This window comes from Takifugu flavidus, chromosome 16 (genome assembly GCF_003711565.1).
Source record: "Takifugu flavidus isolate HTHZ2018 chromosome 16, ASM371156v2, whole genome shotgun sequence".
Classification (NCBI taxonomy): Eukaryota; Metazoa; Chordata; class Actinopteri; order Tetraodontiformes; family Tetraodontidae; genus Takifugu; species Takifugu flavidus.
The window spans coordinates 7,903,834-7,929,923 of record NC_079535.1 but is presented as its reverse complement, the minus strand read 5'-3'; the positions used below and the strand labels follow the sequence as shown (position 1 = coordinate 7,929,923).

The window sequence follows — 26,090 nt, the reverse complement described above, 5'->3', positions numbered from 1 at the left end:
CCTCCTCTGCAGGGGCATGCCTTTCCCAGTCCCCCCCTTACAGTTCAGTGACTCAACATTTCAGAAATGCAGCTTCGCTATAAACGAACGAATGTCGCTGCTGTTTGTTCTGCTCTTTGTCCTCCACATGATGCTCCAGTGAAAATCCCCGATCACGCGGATCCACCGCTTCTCCAGGCTTATCTCCGGCCGCCCCAGCTCCTCCCAACAGGCACTCGAGGCGGCCCATTCGCGTGCAAACTGCAGACTAAGCTCGGAATCTCCCGATGGGCGCCTTTGTCTTACAGCGGTGCCCCCTGCTCCCACCATAAGAAAGGGCTGCTAAGTAAGCTCATTTGCATGTATTAATTAAGGCCCATAATAAGCACAGCATGGCGGAGCATTTGAATGCATTCCGTTGGTATTGTGCAAACTCTGCGGAGCTCTGAGGGTTTGTGGTCCGGCCCGCTCCGATTGATGGTGTGTGGGCAGATAAAAGGATTTAAAACACACAGCAAGAAAAAAGGTATAGACAAGATTCAGCACACACACACACACACACACACACACACACACACACACACACGCACACACAGAGGTGCTAATGAGAACTCAACAGGCTGTTACTTATATTAAGGCTAATTCAATAAACATGCAAATGACCACAACAGAAAAAATGTATAAACAAGTCATTTATGCAACCAAACTGGGAAAACTGTACAAACGACAATAAACAAGGTATTTAAAAAAGAAATGCGATTAACTTTTCATTGAAAATAAAGTTTCACCCACAAGGTGCAAAGCGCAACAATGTAAAAACAATTACATCCGGTCGTATAAATATCCGTAACCAAGCACGGCGAAGCCGAGTTAGCTTCAAAAGTGTGTAAAAACAAACTGGAATGGTTTGAATCATCTTGGCTCCTCGCTGATGGGCCAGAGCTTTCATGGGTGTCGCCAGTTTCCTACCGCAGCGCAGCTAAAAAACCGGGGAACCGTGAAAATGCGGCTGCAGCCCCGGCGCATTAACATCAAACGCTATTTGTATAAGAGCTTGTTTTCTCTTCTCATCCTGGGGCTTCAAACGCTGAGCTGCAGCCGCTGTTCTCGTTACCTTCCTGGCCTCGAAATCCTCGTACCCCGACCTGGACTCGCAACAAAAGCCGACGCACACGGCAAATAAAGACAAGGTAGGAAAAGAAATAAAAGAAAGGGCACCAGGCTCTCCCCTCCTTAATTGTACCTGCAGGGAAATCCCCTTAAAAAGCAGTTGGCAGCGGCGGCGGCAGCGAGCTGGCAGGCAGATCAAACAATCGGAGGACCTATAAATACATCACATTCACTCGCCTCGCTTCAGCCGCCTCCTCTCGCCCTGCCTCGCGCTATAATCGGGGGATGGGGGGGTGTGTGGGGGGGATGCGGTTCCCTCCCACGGTGCAATGCGCCGCTCGTCGTCTGGTTCTGTTCTGGCTCAGCTGGGACGCGGCGCCGTCGCCTCACACCGCGGGACGTTCGGTTTTCTTCACGTACACTTCAGACGCTTCATCGGGAACCAGTTGAGCGGAGCTGCTCCTGAAGGAGGCCAGGAGGCGCCCTGAGAGGCACAAAATGGAGGAACGCAGTTAAATTAAGGCGATAGGCCGTGACCTTCGGGGATAAAAGCCCCGTTCTCCGCGCGAGCCCGACTGAAACCAGCGGCAAACGTGATAGCCTGACAAAACCTGTGCTTTAGTTCTGAACGTCAGACTACCCACCAGAGGTCAGAGGTCAAATTACTAACTGGCCAGGGTGCTCGGGTCACGCTCCATGGACCCTAGCCCCGGGCTTTGACCCAGAAATGGAAGGAAAAGCCGGTGAAAAAAAAGACAAGGTGATGGAAAATACAGAGCGAGATCTATTTTTGGAGCAACAGGCGGAGGGATTTGCTGCTGGCTGGTTTGTGATGTGATGACTCGATTGTGTGGTGGGACGTTGGTTCTTGTTGGAGTTGATCTGGAACTTTTACGCGGAGCTTAAACGTGCGCATAAAGGAGAAGCGGCTGCTTCTCAGAGATGATTTATTGGATGACTATACAAGCTTGTTATGGGGCACTTTGAGGATTTTATCTCCAACAGATTTACAGCCAAGTTAAGCTGTCATACACACAATAAAATACAAATATAATACAACAAAACAGGAGTTCAGACAGAGGGGAGGGTTTTTAACTCACCCGTCCACGTCTTCTGTCCCGTCAGAGTGAAGCTGCTGCACTGGGGGTGGGAGCTGCAGATGAACGCCGCCTCTCTGGCGCTGTGAACCGACAGCACGCAGCCCTGCTGGCTGTAAGAGGGCCAGCAGCGGTAGTCCACGCTCCCGGAGGCTCCCGTGCCTGGCATCACCGTGTAATCTAACCGCAGAAGAAGAGAAACCACTTGAATAGATGACCCTACTGAAAGATGGCGAAGCACTCCCTGGTGATGGGTTCACTGCTCCCTGGGAGAAACGGATACCGCAGCAGAACAAACCAGTACGTGAGCACATTTCCTTGTGCTCCGTTGCTGCCAGTAATAGGGGTTCCATATTTTACTGACTTTCCCCCATTTTCCTCTTAAAAAAACCTTTTTAAATTTTTGGTCTAAGGTTCTTGTTTCCACTTTCCACATCTGTGTGACATCACTGGAAATTACTTAACTAAAAAAGGAATAAATATTATCATTGTTCGTGGTAATTGAAGGTGTTAAAGGCTCTATTCAAGACCCTTAAAGATATAACTGCCTTAGGTTGAGTTTATTTAACGCCATTTATGACTTGTTAAGGACCTGTGTGAGGCATTCACTGCCCTGAAATTTCAGTTAAATTTTCCCCCCATATCCCAGAAGAGCATGTTCACCACCGAAAGTCAGAAAAGGAGTTTAAGTGAACAACATCTTCACTTTTTTTTATTTTTTTCACCACTCCGGCTTCTCCTCGCCTACATTTGCGCGGCGCTCGACACGTTAACCCCTTCGGTCCGACGACTCCGGCGTCGAGCTTTAAATCATCTGCTACGCATTAGTGGCAGCCACGAGGAGAAAAATGCAAACATGCGCCTGCACAGGCACACGTGCGTGCGAACGCGTGCGCGCGAAATCCGAACAAAAGCCTTGTCTGTGCACCCGTACGGCAGGAGCACAGCTTTACCGACTGTTAACCTCTGGAAAGGGCAGAAGTCACTGCGCGCCTGCGTGCACGTGCGTGTGTGTGTGAGTGTGCGCGTGCACGCAGGGGGTACCGCTGGGAGGAACATGCATAAGGATCTGCCTGAGAAAAGGGAACAAGGAGAAGGACTGTTTTGAGGATCCTTCTCAGGGGAGCGAGGAAAAAAAGAGGCCTGTTTTTTCTGAACGCAGCCTGAGCTGCCCGAGAGAGACGCGTGAAGAAAAGAGCTCTGGATCCACGCAGGCACGTTTGGAGCAGTAAATACATCTTAATTTTCATCTATCAGCCACAATCTCAAAGGAGAAAGACGCATCTATAGCAGCGATCCGTCTCCATCTGTCAGCAAAGTCGAACCCAGGCTGGAAGATAATGTTCTCACACAAACACACACACAAATATTACACTTTGTTCATCCTCCGGGTCTTATGGAAAGCATATGTTTCTGATGCGTCTTCTACTGCAGCTCTGCTTTTCCTCTCTTATTGACTTCATATGTGTTTTGATAGACGACGGCACAATCTTTGCATACTCGCCTTTCCTGTTGTTCAAAGCAGCGGCTTGATATTTATTTAAAGTTTTCTCCCATATTTCCACAGTGGGAATTCCACGATTCTGAGCCTTTCGTATTTAATATAAAGTTATCGTTGACGTGGCTTTGCCTTTATAAAACATTCGCAGACGTGACCCAAATAGAAAAAAGAGCCAGTTTGAAAAAGAAAAGTCAATAGTTATGAACTGAAATCACCCTAATGTGTGCTGGATTGTTCTGTTCTGAGCTGTGCTCAGATCAGCCTGTGCTAATTACAGCATTTTCCTTTATATTTCACGCTACTTTATGGAATAAGTAGGGTGATTGACAACTTAACACCGCTCTTAATAGAGCTGAACCAGCACATGGAGCGCAACCTGATCCCGGGGCTCCGCCACCCGGTCGCTACTGCCCAACCTCCACCATCTCAGGGGGGCAACAGGCTGAGTTTCAGTCTTAAACCTGACAGCACAAATGCTGCTAACAACAAAATCTTATGAAATTTCCCCAGGTTTTATCAAGCAGGCCGCAGCAGCCGGGTTGCCTCATAGCACCTCCTTGTTAAGCTACAGCGTTCCCTCCCCGTGTCAGCCCGAGTGCCCGTGTGGGACGCTTACTCCCAATCTGTGATTAAATTCACAAAGTGCTACTATATAAACAGTCCAGCATCTGTGGGATGGAAAATCTCACCACAGGAATGCAGCCAGCCTTTCTGTTATTAATATTTCATAGAGCGGAGAGCAGCGGGAAAGTGGGGGTGGAGAGGGGGGGGCGGTGAAAAACGAGCTGAAGAGGAGAAAAAGTGAAGTAATTTTAAAGCACATCGAACGGCAAAGGCGAAGGAGGGTTTTGTGGGGGGGGGGCTGGATGGAAAATGACGAAAGGAAATAAACTACGGCGATTTCATATAAAGAACCTCAAAAAGCTTTAAAGATCAAAGAAAGAAGCATAATTTAAATGAGTTAAAACACAATTCCTGTGCTTTCTCCCCCCTCCCTGTCTTTTGAAGCGGACGCTGGCTGTGCTCTGAGCCACAGACTTGCAGGATTAATCCCACTTTGTCGGTCTTGTCCTCTCATTCCAGCTGCCTAATAAACCTGTCAAAACAGCCGGAGCGGAAAAAAAACACCACCTTTCATTTTTCCCCCCCATCTTCTTCTTCTTCTCGAGATACGAAATGAAAACAGAGGCGGGGGCTGAAGAGCTGCGCGAAAAAAGGGGGATCAAAAAGAAAAGAGAGCGGCGTTTCTCCCACGAGCTGTTACCTGTGAATACCGATGGAGGCAGGTTGTCCAGGTGCAGGCCCGACCGGTAGAGGTGGAGGATGCGTTCAAATGCTTCCAAGGTCTCGTTGATGTCGGCTTTCAGCTCGCCTGGACACACAGAACAGACTCAAAACTCTGCTTTTTCCTCCCCCGCTCGCCCAAAAATCCCCCTTGTGATCGGCGCATGTGGTAAAATATCTGGGCGAGCTCATTAAAAGGAGCAGCTGGGCGGTGGCGGAGGCGTGCCATTACACGACTTCAATCGCAGTCTGATTTTCCTTTATGATCCCCAACAGTCAAGAAAGCTCCTGTCCTCACCTGTGGAGTTCATGATGTGGTCTACCAGGTGTGTGAGCCCGGGCGGGGCCTGGTGAGGCAGCAGGTAGGTGAAGAAATACCTGGAGCCGGGCAAAGACAACTCAGTCAGGCCTCGTCACATACTGTAGCTAGCGCAGAACGCGGCATGTCTCGCGGCAGCGCTAAAGCAAACACGGCCTGTAAAGCTGTCAAAAGTGGAAGTCTGTCTGAACGGAGAAGACTTCCTTTTTTCGTCTCCTCCGTCAGGCCTCAATGATCCAGCTGTGTGTTTTTACCCTTAACAGCCTTTCAGGCGTCCGTCAGGCCTGTATTTAAGCAATCATTAACATAACTGCGGCTCCATCCATCCATCACCAGCCATCAGCTAGTAAAGCTGTCGCCTTTCTCACCTATAGGCGTTGTAAATGTTCCTCTTCTCTCCCAGGTCCTCACACACTCCCCGGCTGGAGCACGGAAGGCTGAAGTTCCGGTGCGGGAACTGGAGGCCGCAGTCGGCGTCTGTCTGGCAGGGCGTCTCCGCGGCGCTGGCGTCGTCCAGGTCCGTCAGCTTCAGGCTGCCGGACACGGTGACGAACTGGCGAGGCTGGAAGTCCAGCAGGGCCACGGAGCCCAGAGGAGAGCGGGACAGGAAGTGAAGGAGCCTGACCAGATCCAGGCACACCTGGGAGCCAAAAGAGGAAAAACGAAACCTTTCATTTGGGTTTCCCTGTTGTCTTAAATGGTCCCATCATGAAACAGGTTTCATTGTGCTGAAGAAAACAGTTAAATATCAGAACCTGCAGCTGTGCAGCAACACTTTTTTTTTGCCTCTAAATCTTTACACCAACCACATTTGCAAACCATTTCCTGAGACGTGTTTTTATAGTACCCTTTAAATCCCACAATAAATACGGAAAAGAGAAAATACCAGTCGGGCAAAATTAGGACGCTAGCCGCGCACCGTAGCTGGCAAGAGTGGACCCCGTCACGAGCATATCTGTGCGGTTAGGTAATGCCCCGAGTCTTCTGGGTGTCACTTAGCAGGATCGAAGCATTGCAATAACAGGGCTGGCTGAAACCGAACACCCCTGGATTAGTGCGGCCCTGCGCATATGCGACGTAGCTGAAAGGGGCCAAGCAGCTCGAGGGGGGATTACGAACAGCTATTTGGGTGATACGGCTAAACGAGACCCTGCAGTTAAAGTGATACTGGCGGCCTGTGATTTCTGTTCTTCGCTAATCCAGCACTGACGCATATATGATCGGGTTGATTTGTCCTCCTTCACTCCTCTTTATACTCCTTCTCCTTCAAAGGCACGCACGCGTTAACACACTCAGATCCCTGGAGTGTGAATTCAGGCTTTGCCGACTCCCGCTGGGAGCGTACCTGGGCGAGGGGGTCGACAAAGCATGTGTGCGTACGTGTGTGTGACGGGATGACATTCCTAGCCGGCGGTGGATTAACTCCAGGACTCATCTCCACCGCAGCAGCGGCCTGATCAAATAGACCCTGGGGCAGATGTCGGCCCTTCAGGAGTTTCAAATGTCCGCCTCAATCATCCTTCATGCTTCATCTCTCCGGGCCACGAGCAGCGGGAGGCCGGTCGCACATGTTACATGTGCGACCGGCCTCCCGCGCCACTGGGTTTACAACCGCGGAAAATGCACAGCTGAAAACGGGAGCTGAGACTCACCCTGAATCTGTCCTCCCATGGACTCTGGAGCAGCTGGATCATCTGGAGAGGAGCGCCCTGCTCCAGGATGACGGTGAGCCTGCCCTTCTCGGCTTCTCCTGCACAGTGACCCTTCAGCTGTGGAGCGTCGAATAATAACCGTTAGGCAGGGAAGATTTTTCTTGCAATAGCAATAAGCACATGAATAAAATATCCAGTTTTTCCAGGCAGTAAAACCACATTAAAGAGAACTGTGACGTGCGCTTGATAAATTGATTTGTACTTTTAGGCGTATAACCCCCCCCCACACACACACACACACACACACACTGTCATCACATGAGAAACAAGCCCATTCTTTAATTTAAGTGATTTTGAGTTGGGCTGCAAGTTTCAAAGGGAGGCCGAATGAAGGCAAAAAGTAGCCGGGGACAGCAGGGAGGACAGAGGAGGACATTGTCTGCCCCTTCCACACTCGACCCAAAGGTCATGGAAGGGTCAATGATTTTAATTTAATTAGATGGGAAGGACCCGCAGAGCCAGTGAAGTCTTTTCATTCGGCTCGCTGCGTGTGAGACAAAAGAAAATTTGATGAGTGCTACACGGATTAGGTTGAATTTAGCACAATCCAGCTGCAGCTCGGGTGTTCTTGGAAGGGGGTTCGCCAATTCCACATTACAATTCTGGCTTGTGATTATAAATCAAATGAAACTAAATTCTCGTGAATCGGTAAAAGTTTCCAAATGCACGAGCCTTTTCACCTTGATGACGTTCGGATGCTGCAACCTCTGCAACAGGACGAGTTCTTTCTTCAGCTTGTAGGAAACGAGCTCCCGGCAGCCGTGAGGGTCTTTAAAATCCTCCACACACTTGCTCATATCGATCCCCTTCTCGTTGACCAGTTTTAACGCCACGGGCTGACCTCCGGCCAGATTTACTTTGACAACCAGCTTGGTGTAGCCGGAGCCGAGGACCTCCACCGCCTGCATGTCCACCAGAGAGTCGCAGCCCATCTCATCCAGACGCGCTGCCCTCGAACCGTGCGCGATCTCGTTCCACACACTGGAATCCGAAATTGGGTCCAGTGGTTGACCATGCTGGGCTGAAAGGCGGCTCTCTCCGGGCAGTCCGCCGGCATCATCATCACCATCTCCACCGTGGAGCAAAAGCAGCGGCACTATTTCTCTGCGCCTCTCGTTCAGTTGGTAAATCAACGCCCCGCGGAGCGACGCGGATTCTTCGTGGCCAGCGCGGGTCGCGTTGGTTAAATGTGATATTCTGCCTCCAAACTGCTGCACGCTGCTGATCAGGAGTGACACCAGGATTGAGAGGACCACGAAAGCCAGGAGGGCAGCCGCGCGTAATGAGTGGCCCATAGCGGGCAGTTCCCTCCGGTGGCGCGGCTGCTGCAGCTGAGCAGGAGGGGGGGTAGACGCACAGCCGCAGGCACGGACGACCTACTCCAAGTGAAAGGACTGACTTTTTCCAAGGGATCAGCTCCTTATTTCCACCTCCCCGGGAACTCCCTCTGGAGGTGTGTCCTGGCCGCTCGTAACTTTACACCCGCCCGAGCAACTTTGCAGGAGAGCTCGACCTCGTGTTGTCACTCAATCCGCGTGTCAAAGACCCTCCGCGGCTGATTTTATGGCGAAATAGAAACCACGCAGTGGCTGATTAAAGCAGAAATCATCGCCGACATCGGGGAAATGAAAAACATCTATCTTTTTATACCAGGGAATATTCCAGCAGCTGGCTAACCGCTTGATTTAAAACTACCTCAGAAAATAAAACTTAAATCCGATCAATCGGAGTTAAATGTTTGTCACTACCTCCTACGTCCAGCAGAGGGCATCAAAGAACATTATTCCCCATAAACAAGCATGGTAAATGAATTTGTTCTTGTTAGAATGTTTTAATAGTAACCTACTGAAACCCATTTTAAAATACATAGATATTCTAATTTCAGCCATTGTGTCAGTTCTGTGCTATCATCAGCATTGATGGCTGTAATCAGGCTGTAGCCAAGTGTTCCTCCTCATCAAACAGATCCTCCAGGAAATTGCCATGGCTGTCACTTTCATCCTGAAAGCCAACCTTCTTCCTTCTCCTCAGCCTCTCATTACATGTGTGCCTGCTGTCTACACTCTGTCCTTTAGCAGTGTGCATAGCTGTGTGTGTGTGTGCGCGCGCGTGTGTGTTCACAGTGAAGTCAACAGTGCATCGGCTGTATCAGCTGAAGGAGGCTGTCCTGATAGCTCCATGCCAACCAGGTCTCTGCTGAGACTGTGGAAACACACACACACACACACACACACACACACCACACACACACACACACACACACACACACACCACACACACACACACACACACGCACACACACAGATCATCATTGTTGTTTCTCATAATTACAAAGAGCCAGATCAGGACTTTTGTCCAAAAAAGATGTCCTGTGTGCCGTCTTTCCTTAGCTTCTGTCTATATTCCGTTGGTATCTGGTGAAACAAAGCTCAGCGTCATGATTAGTAATATCTTAAAGCAGGGATGGGCCAACAGCTGCCTCATCAGTAGCGAGACCGTCTGCTGTGTCAGGGTCTTTATGTCAGCTTTGGCTGACTTTCACTGCTCTGCGCCTGAAGACATTTTGTCTTTTCTTCTATCCTTCTTTTTCGCAGCTATTTGTGTGGAAACTGTGCAGAACCACATGTTCAGAGCTCCACAGATCACAGGGATTTCTGCGTTTGGCAACACAAATGTTAACTGATGCTCTCGCAACACTCAACAGAAACAAAGCGATTCATCCCCACTGTAGTCTATTTTGGATAAAACATAAATGTTTATGCCTATTTGGGCTAATATATTCTTTGTTCGCTCTCCAGCTCTTTGTTCATTGGATCCCAAAGTAAGAACAACTAAGAGAAATAAGGTTTTGGGGGTTTTCAGCACTTGGTACCTGGAAATAAATATGCTGTCAGTGATTTAGCCAGTGACTGTTGTCTTGGTCTGATCTCTCTTGCGAAATAGGTTCAGCTGTTGTTGCTTTCATTGAAGCACTATCATGTGTACCACATATATTAAAGGCAGCTGTAGCTCCTGTCCCAACCAATTAACGAGGCACCGACTCATATAAAACCGTCTGCTGTGAACTCTGCAGCCGGTTGGACACGTCTTCAGCATCGCTGCGGCTCCACCAATCAGCGCGCAGCTCAGGGCAGATTAACCCTCCGCAGCCTCAGCACCGCACCGTGGCGGCGAAGCCCAGAAACGAGCACGTACGCGCCAGATCACCTCCGTCTGGGCGCATGGAGACTGGTCGCTCGGCAAGTTTGAAAAGAATAAAGCGATTATAACGCAGTCGTTACGTCCTCGTCCCGCAGCCCGAGGACGAGCAGGAGGAGGAAGGGGAGGATGGACGCCTGCACCGTGACAGCAGAGAGCACGGATGCGATAGTGATGGATGAATCTCCCACAGATGAACGGGACATCCGGGAGGGTTTTCAGAGGTGCGTCTCGTTCCTTTTTCTTGATTGATGGCAGCGATTGTGACCAGTGTAGCAGAGCTGTAGTGGCGTCGTGATGGTGTTTCTACCCCCTGTGTTGTTCAGTCCAGCTGTGCACAGCAGGAAGACGCTCTCTGCATATCAGGCATTGTCATTTATGGTCAAGTCATTCCCAGGGATGGTTCCAGGTGTGCTTGACATCTCCTAAAAAATCATATTAACATTTTGTGAGGTCACAGTGTCTTTTATTTAATATTATTATTATTTTTTAAATTATATTTATTGTTTAGCTCTCTGGGTCATCTGTGTCATCCTGCTGTAAATGGCCATTGTGCTTTTAACATGACAGGAAACAGCAGTATTTTTAAAATGTAGATCTAGGAAAATGTACACATACGTACACACACACATACACACACACAGCCTGGGCTTTTTCTTGTAGAGACAAATGAGAATTAAAATTGAATTAATTGACCAATTTACATAAGAAAGGAAATTATTACAATCAAATGAACAGGTTGAGTGACGGGTGTAAAAGGACGGCTGCAGTTTAAATAATAGTCCTGATGAACAACGTATTATCACTACAAAATGAATGCAATGTCCAACACAGGAAAGTTTATTTTTGAAGCCTTTATGTAAACCTGTATACATTCAGCAGCATCTATGCAGCACACACGCACACACACACACACACACCCACAGTGTAAATTGTGAAAATATATGACTGTATCCGCTAATGCAGTCACAGATTGCATTCACCTATAGAGCAGGGATGAATTATTGTAAACCGGAATGAAAAATCAATGCATGTTGTCTGCTGATGTGTCGGGGGTGTGATGCCATTGTGATATCACGGCCTGGGCGTGGCCTGAAGCTCAGCAACACCTTTTTGAATATATATTTTTAGACTCAGCTTCTGAAATATTGAACAGCTCCACAAAATGTCACCCACTGTGTGGATGTGCTTTAGATGTAAAAACAAACAAAAAAAACGAATAATGAACCTAAAAATGGAGATTATCCTGAACCTGGCAGGACAGAACAGTTTCTGAAGCTACAATGGCGGATAATAGGGGTGGAAACAGGCTTCAATAGACTGAATAATAACTAGAGCTGCTGAGTCTGTGTTATTTAGTTGTAATTCTGGCTTTGGATCCTCTCTGAGCACCACTAATATCCCCTCTGCTCTGTACCATATACCACACATTAGTCATCAGCACATTCTGTTATGATGGGCTAATAAAACAGGTCATTTATCTTCAGTTTACCTACTGTGTCACCATAGTGACAAGACAGGAATTACGGTTGCTTCCAGTCTAATGTGGAAAAACAAGTGTGTGGGAAACACAGTAGATTTAAAAGGCTCCTAGTGAGATGCAGCTAGACATTAGCTGTTCCTTAACTTTGGATTCAGTATCAGGGGACTCCAGGTTTTCTATAAAATCATCATTTTTCCTATAGCTGTGCAATAGCTTGTCCATGTGATACAGGTGTAAAACTTTGATTGTAGTTATACTGATATATACAGTAATTCAGTGGAATCTAAAAGGCCAGTGTGAACAGTTTGACACTATAGTTTAGCCCGTAAGCACTAAAAATGTAGAGATGTGAAGCTGAAGACATGGTTTTTGTGAATAGAGAGTATTGTAGCTTCACGGTTTGATGATAATTAGATTAAATGATAACCATAGCCATGGGACTCACTCAGATTCAAATTTGGATCACAGACAGACCACGAATGTTTCCTAAAGCTAATGTGGCTAAAAATAGTTATCTATAGTCTCATGCACGGGGCTGGTAGAAAACCCCTGAGTAAATATGTCTCAAATATCTGGATAGTTGTATCATTACATGTGACTCAAGGAACCATCCATATTTACAGATCGAATTATTGCAGTTTTAAATATGATCTTTCTCTCCTTCTGTCTGTTTGCTTCTCCCAGTGACATCCCAGCAGTTTCTCTGTGCCCTCCTGACAGCGACTGTGCCGACGGGTTCCAGCTGACAGTCCTGGACTCTGAGGCGGAGCTGGGCGACAGTTGCAGCAGCCTCGGCAGACCCTCTTCCTCCTGCCAGCTTTATCAGCAAGTATGTCTGTCGCTGACTATACTGACAAACAATAGGAATTATACCAGATTTATGTAATCTGTTCCTTTGAGATCTCTCAGGGTCCTCAAGTTGGTGCCTATGAGTCTCTACCGCCCCACAAATGCCACTGCTGCCACCATTACGTGCCAGCCAAACCAAAAGCCTGCCACAACCGTCACTCCAACGCAGGAGGTCCCAGTGGGGAGAGGGGCACCGTGGGACAGACCCTTGACCATTACGGCTCAGCTCATCAGCTGTCCTGCCATGAAGCGGTGCAGTGCCACTGGCTGCAGGGGTCAAAGGACAGCGGGGCGCAGAACCCCGCACAGCGGCCTGGGGCGACAGTAAGGTCTGTTTCATCGGGGAAAGTGGCAGATTTCACTCTGAGTGTGTTTTAATCACCACTTTAATGTGCTTACAGGGACGGAGGCTTCTCCTGCGTACTGAGACTGTGAGTGCTGCCAACCGTGTTCCCTTGTAAAACCGTGATTATTTATTAATCAAGCTTTTGTGTTTTCTTCTGTGGTTTTGGCAGTTATTCCCGTGTGATAGTGAACTACCCAACGGTAGTGTTGCTGGGTTGTGTCATGCTGTTGCTGGGATTCTCACTGGCTGGAATCTTTCTTGGTCCATTACCTGATTTTTCTGACCCTCTGCTTGTGAGTCTCTCCTTCTCACGTACACACAGTTGTGTTCACACACCAAACTGGGATATGGTTGCATGCAACATTTAACCCCAGGGTTTATGCGGGACTCAGTCAATTATGGATGTTTCCATCCACTGTTTTGCCCCCCTCCCTCCGAGATGCTGCAGTGATGCATCACATTAAAGGATGTGCTTGCTCTACTTCAGGGCTTTGAGCCACGGGGAACGTACATCGGAGTTCGTCAGTCCAGATTATTCCTGCTCCAGGAGAACACAGGTCCTGGGAAACCACTCTCTCACTTACCACAGCAGCTCAATCAAAGGTTAAACACACATTAACACACACACCACATTACAAAGCAAATAAAAATCTGTTCTCGCGAGGCTGTTTTCTACTTTTTCACGATTTATCCTGCGGCAGCACTGGCGACGGCAGCAAAGGTCAGGATCTCTCCAGACTGCGGCTTAAGAGGATGCTCGCTACAGATTCGTCCCCAGATACCTTTCTCTGCAACTCGCCAGGTGAGACCAGCGGGTTGGATGCCGACTATAGCCATGAAACACACGTGCTACATCATGGGACCTCGATACGAGAAGCCTAGATTACTGTAACTTCACTGCTGTTCACCTCGTCTGTGTATGATGGATCCATCTGTCTCTCCATGCAGGAGAACATTTGGCCCAGTTGGTCTTTCGATCGGAGAACTCGGCCAGCCTTTGGAGTCTGAACGCCATCCACGCCATGTGTGCGATGGAGCAATCCAAGGTTTGCCTCCCAGCTCACCCTCGCTCCTCTGCAACACGCCACCATCGGTTCAGTCACCAACTTGCTACTAAATCGGCCAAATCTGTGTCTTTTGATCCAAAATGAATTGTCCTCCTCAAACATATATTAACATATATTATAGAAAATCTTTGCTGTGTCTAATGCAGATTCGCTCCCAGGCTCAGTTTCAGGACCTGTGCCAGCAGCACGTGAAGGTGGAGGCTGACGGAGCGGCCGGAACCGGCTGTTGCCCGAGTTGGTCTCTGGGGAATTACTTGGCTGTCCTCACTAATGCTTCCCGCTGCCTCAGTCTCACATCACAGCAGGTTGAGCAGCAGGCAAACAAATCACTGAATAATTATTATAGACGCAGGCTAACGCTTACATAATAGTCTGGAGTTTAAAGTTTTCAAGGAAAAAACCCCAGAGCATCAAATTCTTTAGTGACGTGACCTTTTCTCTCTCTCGATAGGTGTCCGAGTCTTTGAACATTCTCCGTAAATGTGCCCCATATTATCATGAAGGACATCTCGTAGAGGCGTGTGTTGACAGACCCAAACTGGGCGGCTGTTCCTCCGTCCCCTCCCACTGTAAACAGTCTCGTGTAGTGTTCCAGATCCTGCACTTCCTGGTGGATAAGGACTTCCTCAGCCCACAAACGGTCAGATACCAAATCCCTACCCTAAAGTACAGCCTTCTGTTCCTGCCCATCAGTAAAGGGGAACACATGATGAAGATGTACATGAACGGTCTTGAAAGCAAGGATCTGACGTACAACAGTACCACCATCACTGGGATAGACTTTGGAATCAAGCAGACGCTATTCAAGTATTACCTAGCTCGGGACTCGATCTACCCCATCCTGGCTGTGGTGGCTCTTCTCTTCACAATGGTTCTATACCTCCACTCTGCTTTCATTGTTGTTTTGTCTGCAGTGGCGGTCGCAGGCTCCCTCCTCACCTCGTATTTTTTCTATAAAGTAGTGTTTCACCTCAATTTCTTTCCCTTGGTCAACCTCTTAGCAGCCGTGGTTCTCTTGGGAATCTGCTCCAATCAGGTTTTCATCTTCACCGACTTCTGGAATCAGCAGCTATCCCAGAATCCCCCAGCCTCCCTGGAGAAGAGGGTAAACAGGACCTTGCAGGAAGTGGGCTATTTGATTCTAGCGTCAGGGTTGACGTCCAGTGCAACATTTTTCTCTGGTTATCTCAGCAGCATCACAGCAATCAGATGTTTCTCCATTTACCTCGGAACTGCCTCGATTATCAGCTCGATCTCGGCATTAGTGTGGCTGCCGTGTTCTTTTATAGCGCGAGAGCGTCACGCAGAGGCATCCTCTGCATCTGCCGCAGTGCAGGGGTGGAACCCATGCTGTTCCAAAACAACTGGTGGCTTCTGGGATACAAGTTCACGCAAAAAATGTCTCTTCGTTGTCCAGCAGAAGCTGAGAGAAATCAAAAGGGGTCTTGCCGACACGTCAAACTTGTTGTTCATGAAAATTCTGCCTTGCGGAGTGGTAAAATTTCGGTACATCTGGGTGTGCTGTTTTGCTGTGCTTGCTGCTGGCGGGACATACATGTCATGTGTTGATCCAGGCATGAAGCTGCCCACCTTGGATGGAAGGGCCCCTCAGCTTTTCCGCTCCAGTCACCCGTTCGAACGCTATGACGCAGAATATCGTCACATGTTTATGTTTGAGAGGCAGAGGAATGGAGAGGACAAACCTTTTACGTTAATGCTTGTTTGGGGTGTCCAGCCAATTGATAATGGAGACCAGTTTGACCCTAAAAGCAATGGGTCTTTGGTTTTTGATGCCGATTTTAGCATGAACCGACCAGAAGCGCAGGTTTGGCTAAAGGACTTATGTGGCCGGGTTCAGAACCTAAGCTTTTACGCCCCGCCATCACCGGAGGATAAAGACCTGACAGACAACATCTGTCTTGTTGAGCAGCTGATTAACTGGCTGTCTCTCAGACAGTGCTCGGAGACTGATTATGCCTCCAACTATTGCTGTAACGATATTCTGTTCCCCTACCCTCCCGCCGTGTTTGAGAACTGCCTCAGTATGATGCTGGCAGAGAGGTATGCCGAGGGCCATCTGGACCACAGAGGCCTGTACTTCCAACCAGATGGACGGGTAGCTGCCCTTGTGTTGTCATTCAGGACTACATACCACTACAGCTTCAACTACACCAGAACCAGCCTTTCTTACAGAGAATTTACCACATGGTTTAAGAGAGAAATATCAGATGCACCGGTGGGGCTGCGGAACGGCTGGTTCATTAGTAATCTGACACTATTTGATCTTCAGCAGTCTTTGAGCTCAGAAATTCTGCTGGTAGCCGGCTTCTCTGTAGCTCTGACATTAGCTTTGCTCCTCTTGACCACATGGAACATCCCACTGAGCATATACGGAACTGTAGCTGTAGGTGGCAGCGTTTTTGTCACCGTCAGCCTCTTCGTCCTCCTTGAATGGCAGCTGAGTGGCACAGAGGCCCTGTTTGTGTCATCGGCAGCAGGGCTGTCCGTCGACTTTATTGCCAACTACTGTGTATCCTACAGCATGGCTCCCCATTCAGACAAGATCGGAAAAGTAGCGCACTCCACTAAAAGGATGGGATGCCCTGTAGCAATAGTTTCTGGTGCATTTTTCTCCATGGGAATCCTCATGCTACCTGCCACAGCCTTACTGTTCAGAAAACTGGGTATTTTCCTCTTTTTGGTGAAGTGTGTAGCATGTGGCTTTTCTACTTTCTTTTTTCAGTCTCTCTGCTGCTTTTGTGGACCTCAGACAAAGTGCGGGAAGCTCAGCCTGCCGCGTTGTTCCGATCACCCCGAAGCCACACTGGCTTCCTGCTCTGCGGCAGAGGGGGGTTCGTCACCAGCTTCGACCGCTAACGGGGCTTATGCCAGCTCCAGAACGAGGAGGAGTTATGACAAATCTGCAGGTGGCTTTCTGTACCCCAACCATCAGCTTCAGAGACAGAAACAGACGAGTTTAGGTGGGGGCGGGGGCAGAAGGCCAGAGCAGTACGAGCTGCAGCCGCTGGCCTATCGACGGAGTGACAGCTTTGAAAACAGCACCTGCACCAGTAAGCTGTCCAACAGACCCTCGATCCTCTCTGATGAGATCGTGTACTGTGGGAAAGACGCAGGCAGGGGCAGCATGAACGGGGACTCTGAGGAGATGTGTGGCTTGGAACATAATATCTGTCAGGCCCCTCCAGCTCTCCAGACTTCATCTCCGTACAGAGAAAAGACCGCTGGCCTGGAACAAGACGACGCATCTAATGACAAGCTACTGTGTAAAGCATGCAGGGGTCAACCTAGTGGGGTGAAGCACTGGAGCAACACATCCTTCTCTTCTTCCAGCTTAGAGGAGACCATCATTAGCCAGACAATGGAGACCACTGACCAAGCATCTCTGTGCAAAGATGAGGAAATCACAGGAGAGCAACCCTGCGCCAATAACCAGGAGATCTCTTTCCAGTCTCAGAGCTCTGATGGTCTGGAAGACTCAAAAGAAACATGCTTGACTGACACTGAACCAGGACCCTCAACCATGCAGCAAAAGGACAGAGAGGAGGCGCATCTAAAACCAGGACACCTAAACGGGAGGAGAGAAATGCTACGCCTCTCTCTGAAAGAGACCGTTTATGAGATGGGCGGTAAAGGCCGCCCCGTTCAAGAAGTCGTCATCTTACCGAACAGTAAGCCGGACCTTCCAGATGTTTGGATAAAGAGAGACGGACAGCAGGAGGATACATGCTGAGCAAAGTGGTCACAGCCTGACCGTTTTACCTGGTCAACACAGCTGTCAAAGCGTGACTTTTTCCAACCTGGAATCTTCAGACACACAATTTCAAGTGCTTTGCTCAAGAACCCGAATGTGCATCAACACAAACGTTCATTGCATCTGGAAGGTGCGAACCCCGCCACAGTGGAGCTGTTGACCTTCCCATCATGCTGGAATTGGAGTTAATGAGCCATACACATTTATGGATTTTGCGATTACTGAAATAAATGTGTAGGAAAGTATATTTAAGTAGCAAACGATAATCTACATTCAGTTGGATTTGCACTATGTGAGGAATACATAAAGTCAGCGTTTGACTCAGTTATCATGTCACTGTGTATTTGAAATGATGAGGATGTGTCTTCAGTGCCGAAATATGCCATTTTCTTTCTATGACGGACATCAGAAGCGCAAATATAGAGCTAAGACCTGCAGGATCCCTGGATGTCAGTGGACGCCTTAGCCTTTAAAAAGACACTTTTTCTAGAGCAGCTGTGTCACCAGCTAATTTTAGATGCTGAAGCTCATGGTTGTTTTTTGTCTTTTAAGAGATATTAAGTTGCAAAAGACCATACAGCGGTGCAATACAGTTAGGTGGAAGCAAAGCTTTTCTCTCCAACTTGGACTTTTTTCTTTTCTTTTTTTACAGAATGTACCATGTGTCTGTGCATTTTCTGTGAAAAGTGTTCTCTTCTCGTGGTTAAAAAAAAAAAGCCAGTCATGTCGATGTAGTGGTGGTTCAGACCTGAAACGGACCTGTGGCAGATGTGCCTTTGTGTAGCTTTAATCGAGCCTTCACTTTGCACCAAGTGTTTGCGTTTGACATCGGGACTGTACAAACACAACTGTTGGCCTTCACTTTGCAGCACTCAGCAGACAAATCTGCCTTAGAGACCAATACAGCTACAACAGGCTTTTCACATTTAAAAAAGGTCACGTCACCGTTTATCGATTTTGATTCATCACATGGCTGAAATAAAAATATTTTCCAGAAAATGTCTCTTTTGATTTAATTGAAAATTCAGTTGGAACGGCAGATAAATTAAATTTAAACTAAAACTTGACATTTATCCACACAAAATCAGTCACCTTCTTAAGCACAGTTGAGTTTTGCTTTTGGAGCTAAACAAAAATGAAGCGAGCCGTCGCCGTCAGGCCAAAACGTTTATCCCAGAAACAGCCAATGCTAAACTCAAACGAGAGGATTACGTCACCATCAGGCTTAATCAGTGTCCACCCACTCCTCTGTGGCCCAATCAGGTAAACGTGTTGTATATTCAAAATCAGGTCCTTTGTAGCGTAATGCATGGAGATACATAGTGAGCTCCTTCTTCGTCGGATCTGGTCTCACCAGTCCACATTCACTGCACAGGTGGTCCCTGCTGCCAGGAGGAGCTGTCCCACTTGGGTCAGCCGCTTCGGTTGGACTCCCATTTGTTTCTGCTGGAGATTTGTCTGACATGTGAGTACTCATGTCTGCACAACTGCCTGTTGCTTCATTCGCGGTCATCCTGCTTGAACTAGAACCTGCAGGTGGCGCTGAATTGATATGTGGCTGCTGACATTCTGAACTTGTTTTGGTTTCAGAAGCGCCATCGGATTTATCCGTTTTCGTGGAAGTCTCGTGTTGCTCGGGAGCTTGTTCACATGCGTCATCTGGAATGTCCAACAAGTGAAGACTTTCCTGAGAGCGATGTTCCTCCACTAGAGCCTGTAAGAGTTCCTGATCACTCTTTTCAAATAGCCCCCCCTTACCTCTGTGAGGACCCCAGGCTGAGGACCCATAAATGGGATCATTGAGGATGGGGAAACCCAGGTACTGGAGGTGAACCCTGATTTGGTGTGTGCGCCCCGTCAGAGGCAAACAGCGGACCACGCTAGTCTTTCCATTAAAATTAAGTCTCTGAAAGACAGTTCTGCATTCCTTTCCCTTTGGATCCACTCTACACAGCCCGATTTTGAAGGAAACGACAAGGATCGGCTGCTCACAAATGACCTCTTCCTTGGGGAATTCGCCTTCTACGCGGCAAACGTACTCTTTTTCAAGCTGATAGAAAGGAGAACAAAAAGCATATTGTTTTAATTGCAAATTCTATCTTGATGACAAAACCTCCACTGTACCGACACCGGGGACATACCTGCCTATCTCTGACCAACTGGTCCAACTTCTTAGACGTCTCAAGCGTCCTGGCAAAGAGCAGCACTCCAGAAGTGAGGCGGTCCAGCCTGTGGACAGTGTGGAGTTCAGAGATGCCCCGCTCTTTCCCCAGGATGAAAATCACTGTGTTGTGGCGAAATCGGCCACAGGGATGGACAGGTATGGAGGCAGGCTTGTCGACCACCAGCACTTCACCATCATCCACCAGAACCTCCAGGGGTTTACCAACTACTGGGGGCTCATGGCGGTGCACCGTGTTCTTCATGTGGTCATTATTCTGAGAAGAGTTGGGGAGAGCAGGATGTTTCTAATCAAACCAACAACAGGGACTGAAAACATTACATTAATGGTATAAACAGATGTGGATTACTCGTGCTGGAGAAACATACCCTGAGCACCACAGACAGGTCCTCCATAGGCTGGTCATTCAGCCGGATGCGACCCTCTTTAGCGGCCTTCTGGTAGTAGTCGATGGACTCGGCTCTGAACTCACTTTTGAAGACCTCCAGAAGAGTCTTTCCAATCCATCGCCCTTTACAGTACGTTTTAAACTCAAAATAGTACGGATGCACCTTGCGCAGACCACCTTCGAAGTAGTAGGAGGTCTCCTTAAAGTGCTCCTCACTGAAGCTGACGCCAGAATTACGCTTCTGCGGAGGGGGGATGTACCTTTCGCCCGGACGAAGCTTCTTTCCCCCGGCTCCTCTTCGTCTCTTCCCTCGAGTTGTTGACTCTGGTTGTTCTTGCTCTTCGCTTTTGCGTTTGCCCGTTTCGGTCGTCTCTGTCGCCGTCACTTTTTCTCCTGGTAATCCGCCGTCGTTAACATCCGCCGCCTGCTCCGCCATCGTCAAGTTGCTCTGTTGACACAGTGACGAGAGTAAATATCGATTCCGATCTGACCTGACTTTGTAAAGTAAACTGATTTGCTGATCTAAAAAGTGGACATTTAACAGCTTCGAGCTTCTTAAACTCACGTGCATGGTTTACTTTATACCATTGAAGGGCGCGTAATGATGACGTCGCAGCGTTGACTCTCTAAACGTGGTTATAATTTCATTACTGACACCTAGGGGAGATTTGTAAGACTACACCTAAATTACACAAATTGGGATTCTTTATTTGACGCAAATATTGGTTGCAACTTGTCATTAAATTTAGCAGTACCAATTAGCCACTTGTGAAAGAAATAACCGTGGTGATGAGATTATTCCAAATTGAGGAATTAATTTGTAAAGTTGGATATATTCTATTCCACATATAATTGTACATTTTTCTTGCATTCTCTTTAGTGTTTCATCTAATCCCAAGTGACATTTAATCTTCAATCGTTCACTGAGTTTAAGCAATTGCCAACAATCCAATAATAATTTTGTCTGTTAGACAGCAAGCATTATTTGGTATTTATGATTAATTGCAGAAGACTATTTCATGGACCTTACTTATCAATCCTTACTTAATCTTCTAATTTTGCTGTACGTATCTAAGTAACAGTTAATAAAATATACATTAATATCTGTCAAGAATTGCCTCATGTACTGTAATGATTTTTGCCACAATGCCAGTGACAGTAGCGCAGAATTAGTGTGTTGGTTTACTATGAAAAAATGAGTCTTTAACATTGTCTTGTGTTTCTGCCATATTGTATTAAAAAAAAGAATTCCTTTTTAATTATATACAAATTCACAGTGACCCCCCCCCCAACGCCTCATCAAATGCAATTACAAATTTCATTTCAACGAACCCTTCAAAGGGAAAAAAGGTAATTGAAGGAAAAAAGAAAAATGATTCCAAGATGTCCGAATCAGCCCAGAGGACTGTTTTCATAATGTGGGATGAGTTTGGCAAACATGGTAAACTCCTCCTTGCACAACCCAAAGTGATGACAACACTGAAATCCTGAGAAGTGCTGTGGTGATCCAGAGACACGGCTCCAAGTCCATCCCCTGCAGAAGCCACCAATCAATCACAGTGATCACAGCTCTTCTCTGGGGAGAGACGCATCAGTTATCATTCGAGGGTTTGAATAACCACATAATTTAATAACTTTCTTTCAGTGATGTGTGGATGTTTGTGTGCACACAATACCCAGGCCACTGATGCCTCCTGTCAGTAAGTGGAACATACATCACTCCCATCAGAGCTTTCGTGATAAACGTGCCATCCCTCTGCCGATCGTACTGCATGAGCATCTGACTGCCGCTAGTAGGACCCACTGGCAGAATCAGGCGGCCCCCGGGCTTAAGCTGCGCCAAGAGCTTTAATACAGAGGAGAAAATTAATGTTGTTAAAATTAAACCCTCGGAGAGATATTAACCATGTTCTGAAACATCAAATGTGTTAATAAGATGAAAAGAAAGGTATACATCAACATTCCTTTGACTCTAAATTTGTGCCAGGCACCAAAACAACAGTTTTCTTACAGATTTAGGGACACTAGGTGCAGCAGCGCCAACATGAATGGCATCGTATGGCGCTCCCTCAGGGAAACCCTGCCTTCCGTCTCCCACTGTAGAGACACATAGAGTGATGTTTATTGTCAGCTCTTTACTTTCAAACTTTAAAGTTAAAAGAGGCAGCACATACCGACAAGCCTAATTCTACCAGAGGTGAGTAGTTCTGGGTCATCAGCTTGCACATTTTTTATTGACATTTCAACCAGTTGGCTAATGTGTTCAACACCAACCACCGTTCCCGTGGGTCCCGTCTACGCACAGAGGATAAAAGCGGCTGTTGCACTTACATTGGAAAAGTCACTGGTGTGTGTTCAGTAACTGACTAGTAAAGAACTTACCATCCTTGCAAAGCAGGCAGTGAGATAGCCACTTCCTGAACCCACATCTAGAGCAGCTGCCCCTTCCGTTAATTTGACACTCAACAGCTCCAAAGCATGAGCATGCTGTCCAATAAGGATAATGGGAAAATAATCATGGCAACAAACATCAATGTATAGTAGTAAATCATCTCAAAGCAGTCTAGTGTTAGTTACTCACCATGTGCGGTGCACTGATGGTTGCTCTGTAACCTGCGACAATAGATATTGTTCAGGAACGCCACATAGAAAGCCAAAACACCATTATTATACTGACAGATGCATGTGTGAATGGCGTGAATACCTATAGGCTGAGGAGAGTCTGCATAAGGATGGTCTGCAGAGTAAATCCCTCTGTCTGTAGCCAGCATCGCATTAAAGACTCGGTCACTTCGGATCACCCCATGATCTGAAGGATCAAATGATCATGTGGAAATTGTGTTTCCCGTGCAAACGGGGGAAAGGGGGGGGGTGTCATTTTATCATTATTTCAGGCGGTGGTATCTTCAATAGGGCTGATAAAATTCTCTACAGGCTAGTGAATATTGACCTCTCAGCCTGGTGATAAGCTCTGCATGAGTACTGCCGCTGGACATCCACGCCATTGCCCGGGACAGCAGCAAGCCCATAGGAATTGCCGCTACTACCAGCCGGAAAGCTACTCGCATGTCCTATCCCGGAGCTCCCTGCAGTGACATGATCAGCAAAAACTGAGGACACAATAATTGTGCAAGTTTTGGTTATTGTCTGGATTTTGCAATCGTTGAAACTTTAAAGCTAGCACGCGAGCTGACAAGTTGACGTTCAAGACCAGAGAGGTTATTAATAAAAATGATTCCGAAATTGATGATGATGATTTTGTATCCAATCGAATAATTAAAAAAAAAACATTTTCAATATTGACTGTGGTTCTTCACGCTGTCAATTTTGTTAAAACCCAAATTAATTTAGTCTGTTTACCTTGATATTCAACCACGGCCCTTCCCTACAGTGGGTCAAAACTTCCGGATTTAACTAACCTGACCAATAAGAGGCGTCCTTAAATCGCGAACGAACACACTGACCAATCAGATTACGTAAAAGTTTGACGGACAGTCTATTCGACCAATAACTGCACTCCAAAACAAGGACGTTGTCGCGACAGCCTTTAGCTTCTGGATAGTGAGCTAGCCAGGCTAGTCATTCATGCCATAGAATATAGACTATTTTTTATAGATATTTGATATTTTCCCCACAGGTAAGACAGATTTTAAATTACATCGCAACGAGCAATTATGGTACAACAAACCAACGAAATATGTGAGAATCGTCAGTGATTTAAGTATGCGGAGTCAGTTGAGGGCAAAAGTATGTTGGCTTGACAGAAAAACCTGCGTTGTTTCTGTTTTACACTTTTAAAAATCGGAGTATGACGAGCGTGTTTTAAGTAGCAGCTTTTTATTTTAAAAAAAGGCTAACTAATGTTTACTTAGGTGTTTTTGCCGCTCCGCCAGAATGGTCGACGACTTCGCGGTTCAGGAGGTTCGGTCCAGCGGGGAACTGTGGTCAGAAATCTGCTCTGGTCTGCCGGAGGTGCGAGATGAAGCAGCCGAGGAGAAGAACACCGACTTTACGGACCGTTTCCAGCCTGCAGAACCAGTCAGGGGACGGTGGGACGGGACAGACACCGGTTCCCCCACTGCCAAATGGGAACCGATGGAGGATTCTGAGATCTATATCGCCACTTTAGGTACACACGCTTGACCTGAAATACAAACAGTATTTTTTACAGAATATTATATTTTTTCTACAATAAGCCACAATAAAGAATAAATAATAAAGAAGTCTCCCCATGTAGGTCTTTTTTTGTAGATGCTTATAAGCTGTAGTTAAAATACACAACACATGGATGTTTTGACGTCACACAGGCGTTAATTACACCTCGAGAGAGAGACCTGCGTTACCTTGAAGGTTTTAATCAACCTAAAAATGACAAGTTAACCAATAGTGTATCTAGGAAGTAGTAATACAAGGTTACATTATACAGTTGGTAGCTTTACGATCAAAGACCATTGACTTTGATCTTCTGAAGGTCAAAGGTCAGAGGCCCCTCGGAATACATGACACGGAGCGTCGGTTCCTCCACATTTCCTGAAAATTTCCTTAAATCACTTTGACTTTTTGAGATGTTTTGTTAAGGAATAACCAAATGGCTCTGACAATTTCGATTGTAACAGCTGTAAAAAGGCGATTCGATTTTTTTTTTTTAAATCACTAGGATGTGAAGGTAAGAAAAGGCGATAACTCCAGAGGCTGAGTTCTTGGAAGTCTTTTACTAAAATGTTCTCTTTTGATTCAGAGAACCGTCTGAAGAAACTGAAAGGTCAGTCCAGTGACGTGACGTCCAGGGACATGTTGCGCTCTTTGTCTCAAGCTAAAAAGGAGTGCTGGGATAGATTTCTCCATGATGCCCAGACCTCCGAGCTCTTCCAAGGTGGTGACATGGACGAAAGGCAAGATAAAAGGGAGAAAGTGGATCCTGCAGTATCGATTTAAATATTATAAATGATTATAAATCACTGATTTGAGATGACTTTGAGGTGTCTTTTGTGTCTCCAGTGCTATTGAACACTTCAAGAGGTGGCTGATTCCCGAGAAAGTCGCTATCAGTGCAGAAGAGCTGGAATACCTCCTAAGACCATCCCATAATAAGGAGGCAGAGCAGCAAAGTCAGACACAGAAGGATGAAGAGCAGGAAGGAGAAAACCCCAACCAAGAAGAGGCTGACACTCACAGCCCGGAGAAATGAGCATCCGTATAAAAGGTCACGCTGGAAGAACTCATTGGGAAAGCCCTCCAGCCGGAGCCGTTCTGTTGAGGCCAAAGGGTCAACGAGGCAGTTCTCACCTGCCGTTATCCTCTGTTTCCCCAGCAACGGTCACAGGCACTGTTAGGCTCCATTCAAGTTGTTTAAGTGGCATCCTTGTTAATGCAATTTACCTCTAATATCGTATCGAACTACCGTTCCAATGTTAAGTAACGTTTAAACTGGGCCTGGACCTGTTTTCCTGTCCTGCCGTAATAATGTGCAAAGGTTGACGAAGGACCACGAGCAGTATCATCATGTAACCTAGACACTGATGACATCTGTAATATCCAGAATATAGAATATAGTCACCGTTACGTCTTTTCACCGTGTTGAATTCACTCATGAATCTAAGCCTCAATAAAAAGAAGCAGTTTGTATTCGTTTGGTCACTTTTCAGCTGGACGAAAGCTTTTATTTATCCGCAGAGCAGAGGAACAAAACCATGATTCAGGACTAATGTCATTAGGAATCCTGCTGTGTTTGGTGATTAATATGCCAATAATTAGAATTAATCAGCCAACACTACTAATATTGCTATTAGAAGGTAGATTCACG

At 47.0% G+C, this 26,090-nt stretch overlaps 5 protein-coding genes across 11 annotated transcripts; 2 read left to right on the top strand and 3 right to left on the bottom strand.

Annotated features, from left to right (window-relative positions):
* Window positions 1-653: 653 nt before the first annotated feature.
* Window positions 654-8,418, bottom strand: pkdccb (protein kinase domain containing, cytoplasmic b). Its single transcript, XM_057059363.1, has 7 exons — window positions 7,683-8,418; window positions 6,943-7,059; window positions 5,659-5,930; window positions 5,270-5,349; window positions 4,952-5,059; window positions 2,190-2,366; window positions 654-1,573 (listed from the first exon to the last, which is right to left on the bottom strand). Exons 1-7 carry the CDS (start codon window positions 8,295-8,297, stop codon window positions 1,476-1,478), a joined length of 1,467 nt encoding a protein of 488 aa, XP_056915343.1. The 5' UTR covers window positions 8,298-8,418; the 3' UTR covers window positions 654-1,475.
* Window positions 8,419-10,126: 1,708 nt separating this feature from the next.
* disp2 (dispatched homolog 2 (Drosophila)) lies at window positions 10,127-18,716 on the top strand. 2 transcript variants are annotated; one of them, XM_057058239.1, is made up of 10 exons: window positions 10,127-10,424; window positions 12,368-12,512; window positions 12,593-12,861; window positions 12,934-12,963; window positions 13,048-13,171; window positions 13,366-13,481; window positions 13,580-13,680; window positions 13,827-13,924; window positions 14,092-14,250; window positions 14,397-18,716. In XM_057058239.1, exons 1-10 carry the CDS (start codon window positions 10,330-10,332, stop codon window positions 17,694-17,696), a joined length of 4,437 nt encoding a protein of 1,478 aa, XP_056914219.1. In that variant the 5' UTR covers window positions 10,127-10,329; the 3' UTR covers window positions 17,697-18,716. The 2 variants fall into 2 exon arrangements, with proteins under 2 accessions (XP_056914219.1, XP_056914218.1); XM_057058238.1 differs by having other exon boundaries at window positions 12,584-12,861.
* On the bottom strand, window positions 18,714-21,363 carry rpusd2 (RNA pseudouridine synthase domain containing 2). Of its 3 annotated transcripts, XM_057058245.1 has the most exons (4): window positions 20,853-21,363; window positions 20,268-20,735; window positions 19,859-20,185; window positions 18,714-19,767 (listed from the first exon to the last, which is right to left on the bottom strand). In XM_057058245.1, exons 1-4 carry the CDS (start codon window positions 20,856-20,858, stop codon window positions 18,943-18,945), a joined length of 1,626 nt encoding a protein of 541 aa, XP_056914225.1. In that variant the 5' UTR covers window positions 20,859-21,363; the 3' UTR covers window positions 18,714-18,942. The 3 variants fall into 3 exon arrangements, with proteins under 3 accessions (XP_056914225.1, XP_056914223.1, XP_056914224.1); XM_057058243.1 differs by having other exon boundaries at window positions 20,268-21,363; XM_057058244.1 differs by having other exon boundaries at window positions 19,859-20,155; window positions 20,268-21,363.
* Window positions 21,364-21,496: 133 nt separating this feature from the next.
* On the bottom strand, window positions 21,497-24,295 carry pcmtl (l-isoaspartyl protein carboxyl methyltransferase, like). Of its 3 annotated transcripts, none has more exons than XM_057058248.1 (9): window positions 24,156-24,295; window positions 23,238-23,373; window positions 22,992-23,096; window positions 22,869-22,900; window positions 22,670-22,774; window positions 22,462-22,582; window positions 22,299-22,384; window positions 21,964-22,133; window positions 21,497-21,863 (listed from the first exon to the last, which is right to left on the bottom strand). In XM_057058248.1, the coding sequence occupies exons 2-9, from the start codon at window positions 23,353-23,355 to the stop codon at window positions 21,851-21,853; spliced, it is 750 nt and encodes a 249-aa protein (XP_056914228.1). In that variant the 5' UTR covers window positions 23,356-23,373; window positions 24,156-24,295; the 3' UTR covers window positions 21,497-21,850. The 3 variants fall into 3 exon arrangements, with proteins under 3 accessions (XP_056914228.1, XP_056914226.1, XP_056914227.1); XM_057058246.1 differs by lacking the exon at window positions 24,156-24,295 and adding an exon at window positions 23,648-23,718; XM_057058247.1 differs by lacking the exon at window positions 24,156-24,295 and adding an exon at window positions 23,648-23,693 and having other exon boundaries at window positions 23,238-23,397.
* Window positions 23,807-25,912, top strand: ccdc32 (coiled-coil domain containing 32). Of its 2 annotated transcripts, none has more exons than XM_057058249.1 (4): window positions 23,807-23,924; window positions 24,181-24,416; window positions 25,026-25,179; window positions 25,286-25,912. In XM_057058249.1, the coding sequence occupies exons 2-4, from the start codon at window positions 24,182-24,184 to the stop codon at window positions 25,473-25,475; spliced, it is 579 nt and encodes a 192-aa protein (XP_056914229.1). In that variant the 5' UTR covers window positions 23,807-23,924; window position 24,181; the 3' UTR covers window positions 25,476-25,912. The 2 variants fall into 2 exon arrangements, with proteins under 2 accessions (XP_056914229.1, XP_056914231.1); XM_057058251.1 differs by lacking the exon at window positions 23,807-23,924 and adding an exon at window positions 24,017-24,034.
* The last annotated feature ends 178 nt before the right edge of the window (window positions 25,913-26,090 follow it).